The following is an 8568-nucleotide window of genomic DNA, read 5'->3' as shown; positions in this document are numbered from 1 at the left end:
AAGAATGCTTGATGAGCATTGCATCCCACTGAAACGCGAAAAGCGTGCTCAATGGATTTCACGGAGAAGGACCTATTCGGCGAAGATTCCGACAACGACAATGGGTCCCACTCCTCCCCCGCTTCCTCTTCCTCCTCCTCCGCCGCTTCCTCTTCCTCATCCTCGTCGTCTTCCGCCTCTTCCTCTAAATCCAGCGAGGGCGCCGCTGACTCCTCCTCCGCTAGCGGCAGTGGCAGCAGCGGAGCCGAGGACGAGGAGGAGAATGGAGACGTTGTAGACAGCACTAAGGACCGCGCCGATCACCCTCACGACTACGAAGACAAAGATCTGTTTGACTCCGATAACGAAGATTACTGTAAAACCCTCGCCAGAAGTCCTTATCCTATTCCTGGTAAATTCTCTTTCTCTCTTTTGGTTTGAAGTATGCGCTGAACAATTGTTTTTGCTACTTTTTCGTGATTTATGGATTGGAAAATTAATTAGTGTGTGCTAGTCTTGTTGCTCCGTGTGAACGAATCCTGTTATGCGATGATGAATTACTATGTCTGATAGCAAAAAACATAGCATGTATTACTTGTAGAGGAATGTATTGTAGTTAAAATTCGGGTATGAAAAAAATTTGTAGAATGTTGCATGAGGTTGTTCGGGTATGTGTAGAGATAAGGAGTAGACGAATAGAGAGTGAATGAGGCGGAGGACAATCCTATTACTAGAAGTTGAGGGAGACCGAGAAAAATTATGGGCGAAATCATTAGAAATGATTTAGAGGTTAATGTTTGTACGTAAACCTGATATGATTCACTATAAATCATTGTGGGTCGTTTGACTTTTTTAGTCAGCCCTACTTAATAGAAAAAGGTTTGATTGTTTGTTGCCAGGAATTTTAGGTATTCGTCCCATAGTGGTGCTTCTGTTTTTCGGCAGAAGTTAAACATGTCGGTGATTTAAACAAAATATCATTGTTGATTTTATTTCTCAATTCGTTTTATGGCAAGATGTGATTTTCTCTGGCAGTATTGCCTGCCACCCGCAATGCAAATAATCAGGGTAGAGGGGGGTTTGGCCGCGGTCGTTGGCAGCAAGGGTATCAAAATGATAGAGGAGCCGGCCTTCTTCCTCGTCCCGGACCTTATCCTCAGAGGCAGAATTTTGGATACGGAAACAGGTTTCAGAATGGTCGCCATGATGAGCGCTTTGTCTCTGAGTTGAAGCTTTCAAAAAGTGAAGAAACTCTGTCAAGAAAGTGCATTGCTTTTCAGGAGGTAGGGGAATGCTATTTTCCCATATTTAACTGCTGCTGCATCAAGCAATTGATTGTTCAATTTGCTTTGAGAATTTGGGAAATTACCACGAAGATAGAATTTGTGTCAATATTAAATTTTACTTATTATGTTTAAACCGGTGAGCCAAAGAAAATGAATTATTGGTTGTATTGTAGAAACAAATCACTCTGTTTGATTTAAACATTGAAGCTACTGTTTTGTATTTTACCTGTGGTGGTTTCTTGACGCATTGGTCTAGTGTAATGTTATAAATTACCCTTTTGGATTTGTGTTCTGATTACGGCATTATGTTTTCTTGATTATTCTGGTAGCCTTGTGAAATTGCCTGCTATAGTCGTATAGAAGGAGGAGAAGTATACTTCGATGATCGTAGCCTGGTAAGCTGTTTGATGTCCTCAATTATTTTTTTCCTTTTTGTCTCGTTCTCTTTTCAATACTTATTATGCTCATTTAAGTGCTTTCTTTTTCCGGTTGTTTTAGAGACTTTTTAAGCGCCACATTACTGAGGATGTTGGAGCTGATTTGAATGAAGGTTATGATACATTCATTCCCAAAAAAGGCATGTGGTTTGTCTATTAATCTAATCTTCTGGTTTGTGAATTTTTTTGGATTATGGAATGCTACTTGGATGATTTGTGCACAAGAAACAAAGTCTAGTTGTATTGTACACCACTATTTTATGTTACCAATACTTTTGTTCTATTAATTTGTAAAGCAGACTTAGGCTCAGAGGGCTTTGGTGATCTTCTTGCTTGCATTAGAGACAAAAATATCCCTCTTCAAAACATTCATTTTGTGGTAAGATATGTATTATAATCTATATTTTCAAAACATTTTATGTTACTAAATTAATTTCTGATCATTGTGCATCACTCTTGTTTTGTCTTTGCAGACATTCCGTAACAATCTTAACAAGGTAATTTATACATTATGAATTGGTTTGTTTTTGGTCAGAATCTTATCTGATCTTTGATATTTAGAAAACTCTAATCCAATTACTGATAAAATTTGTTGTTAAATTTAATTGCAATGGACAAGTATATGAACCATTTTTTGGTATTGCCACGGGTTTTCCCAAACCTCACTAGGTCAGACACAAATTCCGGTTATGGTACTCTGATCACCGCATATTAACTAATACTTGTCTCAGCAGATACTGGCAACAGCTTATATCCGTCATGAGCCTTGGGAAATGGGAGTGCACAAAAGGAATGGTGTTGTCTATCTTGATGTGCATAAGTTACCAGAAAGACCGCAAAGTGATTTAGATCGTAGGAGGTAGGCTTAACCTTTGAATTTCTAGATGCATGGATCTGTAAATATTTAATATAATCAACAGAGAAGCAATCAAGGTAGATTATTTGGGTATGTTGACTTTGCTAAAGAGCAGTAATCAATATAAAAAAGAGAGAGTAGATGTTAGGGAAAATGGAAAGAATTTCGCTAAGGGGACGTGTAGTATCAAGCTGATTGAAATGGTTTTGCATCCATGTCACACTACCTTTTTACCTCTACATGGTTGGAAATAATTCCTTATATTGTAAAAAAATATGATGTTTTGCTTACTGTTCAAGCTTTAACTGGTATAAAAAATAAAAAATTTCTCCCACCTTTTCACTTTGATTTTATTGGGATAAGCCTTAAACTTAATAAGTTTGGCAATTAGATGTTATGTAGGATATTGTTTTGAGAGCCTTGCCACCGAAGATCCTAGAAGAGCAGATGGAGAAGGGATACATCATGTTGATGCCAATGTTGAATTCTGTTCTGTGATTAAGACAAAATTAGGAGCTCACCGCATCTTAATGGGTGCTGAGATGGATTGCTGTGATTCGACTAATGACGGAAAGAGATTCTATGTGGAGTTAAAGACTAGTTGTGAGGTTCACATAGTTCTGTCTTTCTTGTGTTATACTTCAATTTGGCTCTTATTTTTCTTTTCTAATAACACCTTTATGTTGGCTTAATAATATGAAATTGTCATTTTTGTGATCCAGTTGAATTATCATACTGAGGAAAGATTCGAAAGAGAAAAACTGTTGAAGTTTTGGGTACATTTCCTATATTTTGAAACCAATGCATTTGTTTTTCATCTCCACGTGTTCCTTTTTCAATTTTTATGATATATTCAACAAGACTCTGTTTTTGCTTGCAGATTCAGTCATTTCTGGCAGGTGTTCCATATATTGTCATAGGATTTAGGTAACTGTTGGTTCTGCTTCATATCATTACAAAATCTTTGATTTTCTCCAAACATTGTGTGGGATATTTACTCAATTCAACTAGGTTTTTCTGCTCATTTTAACGTTTTGTTCTTACATCTGGCATGCATTACAACTGAAAATTAATACTGCTAATGGTTTCTACTTTAGTGTTTATATTGTTTATTTTCACTGTGGAACAGGGACGATGCAGGTCGTCTTGTTCGGACAGAAAGACTTAGAACCAAAGATATAACTCAGAGAGTAAAAATGAAGAACTACTGGCAGGTATAACTGCTGCTGTAGGGTGCATGGGGGCTAATCTTTTATGTGGCTTGATACTGCATCATTAGTTAATTAAAACTGCAGTAAGCACACCTGTGGCTCATGGAGGACGTTCCAGATGTTATTTCCTTCTCTAACATCAATGATAAAAAGTACATACTTATACGTGCAATTAATCATTGCATAGCTAATTAAGGATCATTCAATATCATCTTAGGAGTATAAAATATTAGAAAATCCCATTTATATCTGTAAGTTCTGAAGTATGATCACTTTCCTTTTCATCATAATTAACAAAATCTGTTGGCGGCAGGGAGGAGTGTGCTTGGCTTTTGCAGATGAGGTATTATGCTGGCTCTATGGAACAGTGAAAGAAGGTGAGTAGTATACTAGACGTACAACCTCTCTGTTTTTGTTTAGTTGAAGTAATGACCAATTGCTTTTATTCGGTGTGTATTTTTGGTTATCAGATGAAGATTACATTTTGCAGTTTGCTCCACCTTTCAACCGTCTGGAGCTTCTGCAAGCCCAGTCCTGCCCAGATGTAATTACTAGTCATTTGGAGCTGTTGTGAAAATTTTGAGACCTTAGCAGTTATCTCTTAAACAATCCGGTACGCAAAGTAAGGGGAATCAACTCTGGTGTTTTCCCCGCTACTTTGATCATTTCACGAACCTTTTTAGTATATAGGGTTACCCTCTGTGAGTGCTGACAATTGCATTCACAACTTCATAGAATTCTGCTGAAATATTGTGTATGCCCTTGTTTAGTTGGAATATAGTTTTTCATTTTTACTGTTCTCATCTTTCTGCTCTTCCGTTTTCTAAACTTACCGGAAAAAACGTTCACTTGAAGTTTACTTTTTAAGACCTAGATATTGGAAAACACTAACTACATAGAGAATACATTTATATAATTCAGCATACAAATAAATTTTGAATTATATAACTTTGAATATATTTTTTGAATATATTTTTTGGTTTTGTATTTAGAAATATACAATCTGAAATATAAAAAAAATATATATATATTTTAGATTATATATTTTGGAATATAAATTAGTGTGAAAATAAAGGTTGAAATTATGAAAACCTAAGAAGAAATGGCCATTATTGCCACTCAGCTGAATCTAAAATTCTTCCAAATCTCCTTTTACGGAATGGAGTAGTATTTATAGAAAGTTTAATGTTTTATGATAAAAAAATATAACGTTTAGCTAAGAAATTCTAAAAGAAATTAAGTTTTAGAAACCTTATTAGCAGTTGCATTGCTTGAAATTATATATTTTTTAATTTTATTTTAAAATGAAATTTGAAAACTAGTTTATACTCATTTATGTCTCCTCTTTTTGATTATGATTTTTTTCCTATTCTCAGGGTTTAATTATACTTGATGTTAACTAAGATACTGGTATTTTTTTTCCAAAATGTCGATTAAATTTATTTCTAATCAATGTAAATTGGTTATATTTTTCCAACAATATCAACCAGAGCTTTTTTAATCAAGCCTTGATTATAATTCCATTTTTTGTTGATATTTATAAAACTTTTTTATTAATATAATTGAAATTGTTGGGATTATTTTAAAACCATCTAGATTGGGGTTATTTAGTGGTCAATATTGACCAAGAAACCCATATTAACGAACTATTTTTTTGATAAATGTTTTTCAAAAAAATTTATACTGTTGTCTTTTTCAAAACCAACATCACTACTTTCTCTAAAGTTAGTTGTCATCTTTTGTTGTTAATTTGGGAAGTGTTTTATCAATCTTGAGTATAATTTTTTTTTAAACTTTATTAGATCCCGAAAGTCCGATTAAAACTGTAAATTCTAATTAATATTGGTCAAAAATAATTGTGATCAACATAAATTAAAAAAAAAAATAGTTGTTATCAATTAAGAAAAACTCGTATAAAATTTAATTTATTTGAATTTTGTAAAAATTGTAAATATATTAATGAAATGACAGCTAAATTGTTATAAAAGTTTGGTGAAATTTGGTCCTCGATTTGTTGCAAAATCTCAAATTGGTCATCGTATTTTTATCAGTCTCAATTATGTCTTTATTTTTGCAAAATCTCAATTTAGTCCTCATTTTTGTTAATTTGATTTGATTTCAATCCCAAATATTTTTAAAAAATTTTAATTTCATGTGCTCCAAATTTAGAACAAATTTAATTTTTTTATAAATGTAATGATGATACTTTTATTACAAGTGATATTTCTATTACATATTTTTAACAATATTTAATTTATTTAAATTTATATTTTACATTAAATTTTATTTAAATTTTATTTTAAAATTATAAATATATAGATTAAATTTATATTCAAAATATTTGTATAATATTCAATATGAACAATATTTTAGAGTTGGCTTAAAAATAACAATTTTATAAATTCAAAAGTAAAATTTTAAAATAATTTTATAACAAATTAAAATAAATATATTTAAAATTTTAGTATTAAATACAATTAATATTATTAAAATATTTAATAAAAATATCAATTTTAATAAAAATAATTATAACATTATATAAAAGTAAATTTTGGTCTAAATTTGGAGTGTCTGAAATTGAAAAATTTTTAAAAAATTTGGGACTCAAATCAAATCAAATTAACAAATATGAGGGTCAAATTGAGATTCATACAATAATTTGACACATGTCACCATATTAGATTGACACGTGACACACTACAGACGTGACACGTGGCATAAATATTTAAAAAAAAAAGATTTAAAAAAAATTAAAAAAATTCAAAAGAATAAGGAGTTGACATGTGACACCTACTTAACGATGTTAGTTCTTTACTCACGGAAATGACCTAATTGATACTAATTTACAAAAATGAGGACCTAATTGAGACTAATAAAAATATGATGACCAAATTAAGATTTTGCAACAAAATCGAAGACCAACGAAGTATTTTAACCAAAAAATTTTAAAATGTCTAGTGAGAGAGTATCTTTGTCAAAGTGGTATGTTATGTTGTTCTTCCATATTACGTTCGGACTTTAATATATTGTTAATTTCTCTTCAAGTTTATTTAATCCTCACAAATTCTGAAAGTTTCGGAAATGATTTTAATATACATTTATTTAATTATGTAATATCAATTATCATTTTAATAGATATCTATTGAACCGGGATACTTCAGTCCAATAAATATGGGAAATTTATAATTTTTCATTAATGTACTCCAGCAACGATTACAAGCAAAATTATTTTATTATATACCTTAAGCCATTGGTTAATAAAATAAGGCTTACTAATTTATTTGAAAAATTACAATCATCAAAACAAATAAAAGAAACAAAAGATATTAATGTAAAATAAAAAACATATATCTTATTTTGTAATTTTCTAATGTTGAGAAGGGAAGGTGCTGGGGTAAGAGAAATTTTTTTAGTCAAATTTTGACATTACATACTGGGATGGTAATGGGGTGGGATGAGATCGAGTTTCGTTATTTCATACTCATTTTTATTAAAAAAAATTAATCTTCATCCCTATAGCTAAATTTGACAGGTATCAAAATTTTGTCTCATCCTCATCCCCACCGAGTAACGGATATATATTTGTACACATTTCTATACATATACTCGTTTTCTTACTCTTTCAATATTAATTAACTATTTTTTATAAAATAATAAAAAATTACGGTAAAGAAAACATAATATTATCAAATATTAAATATTAAGAGGAGAGTTGTTTCTCTTATATGAAATATTTAGAAACAAATTACAATTGTATGCATTTTAAATTAGAATACCAAATAAAATCTCACGAGAACCAAAACATTTATTAAATTTGCGAACATTAATAAAACCCAGTTGATAATATTTAAAAATATTTTTTAAAAAATATAAAATGTAAACAAATATTCAAACTAAAATATATTTTAAATGTTTGTTTACTTCAATTTTTTAAAATTATAATGAATATCTTTTTTATAGACTACTAAAAGTTGTAATAATAATAAAAGTTTAACATAGATCTTGTATTTTTTGAACTTCAATATATGTTGGAGGGTGATAAAAGAAATCATGACAATTACATTTAATTTTTACATTATAGTAAATAAAATTTATTTATACAATTATAGTGACAAAATTATAGTATAATAATAAGTTAGAAAATAAAAAATAATTAATCTCAAAATAGTATTCTACGTGACAAAAATAAACAACAAATAATAATATTAAAATATTATCAAATGTGTCTTAGAAACAAATTGAAAAATTATTTAATGAAATCGTACAAAGAAAAATAAATATATAATTAAAAGGATGATAAAATAAATATTTGTTAGGTCTATAAGGAGGCCAACACCAATGAAACCTAAGTCTAACCACATAAGGCATTGACACCACTCTCAACCCAAAACCTTAAGGAAGACTCATTTTACCTAGGACCCTTACCAAGAAGACTTTCGATACTAGGACCATACTACACTCGTCTGAGCCGGTTTTAACCATCGGCTCTGATACCACTTGTTAGGTCTAAGGCAATAAAGAAAAAAATAAATGAGAGAAAAATAGACACGGAGAATTTAACATAGTCAATGGTGAGAAATAATAAAAATTATTTTAACGAAATAAAAGAGTTTTTCAAATGAAACAAAAATTAATAGTAGTAGAGTAAAACAGATTTTTTTTTATATTACCTAACAAATAAAAGGTTTATGCTATTGAACACTTCAATCTAGAGTGTTATAAATTTTCACGTGAAAAAAAAAATATACAATAAGGAGAAATATTAAAAAGGAATAGAAACATTCATATGTGAGACATAA

General features: G+C 30.4%; 1 protein-coding gene across 1 annotated transcript; it reads left to right on the top strand.

Moving 5' to 3' along the window:
• LOC114174134 (NAD-capped RNA hydrolase DXO1-like) lies at positions 1-4572 on the top strand. Its single transcript, XM_028058902.2, has 13 exons — positions 1-391; positions 1015-1262; positions 1595-1660; positions 1764-1842; positions 2002-2081; positions 2176-2199; positions 2437-2561; positions 2950-3166; positions 3281-3334; positions 3439-3485; positions 3688-3772; positions 4083-4146; positions 4240-4572. The coding sequence occupies exons 1-13, from the start codon at positions 52-54 to the stop codon at positions 4341-4343; spliced, it is 1533 nt and encodes a 510-aa protein (XP_027914703.1). The 5' UTR covers positions 1-51; the 3' UTR covers positions 4344-4572.
• The last annotated feature ends 3996 nt before the right edge of the window (positions 4573-8568 follow it).

Source organism: Vigna unguiculata, chromosome 2 (genome assembly GCF_037176805.1).
Source record: "Vigna unguiculata cultivar grain cowpea cultivar isolate G323 ecotype 2 chromosome 2, ASM3717680v1, whole genome shotgun sequence".
In the NCBI taxonomy this organism is placed as follows: domain Eukaryota; kingdom Viridiplantae; phylum Streptophyta; class Magnoliopsida; order Fabales; family Fabaceae; genus Vigna; species Vigna unguiculata.
This window is presented reverse-complemented; position numbering and strand designations above follow the sequence as displayed.

What these genes read in the sequence shown, in the direction of transcription:
- LOC114174134 (XM_028058902.2), top strand. Translation starts at nt 52, where the DNA reads ATGGATTTCACGGAGAAGGACCTATTCGGCGAAGATTCCGACAACGAC. An exon ending in AAGTCCTTATCCTATTCCTG is followed by an intron (nt 392 to 1,014) that starts GTAAATTCTCTT and finishes TTTCTCTGGCAG; the next exon opens with TATTGCCTGCCACCCGCAAT. An exon ending in TATATTGTCATAGGATTTAG is followed by an intron (nt 3,486 to 3,687) that starts GTAACTGTTGGT and finishes ACTGTGGAACAG; the next exon opens with GGACGATGCAGGTCGTCTTG.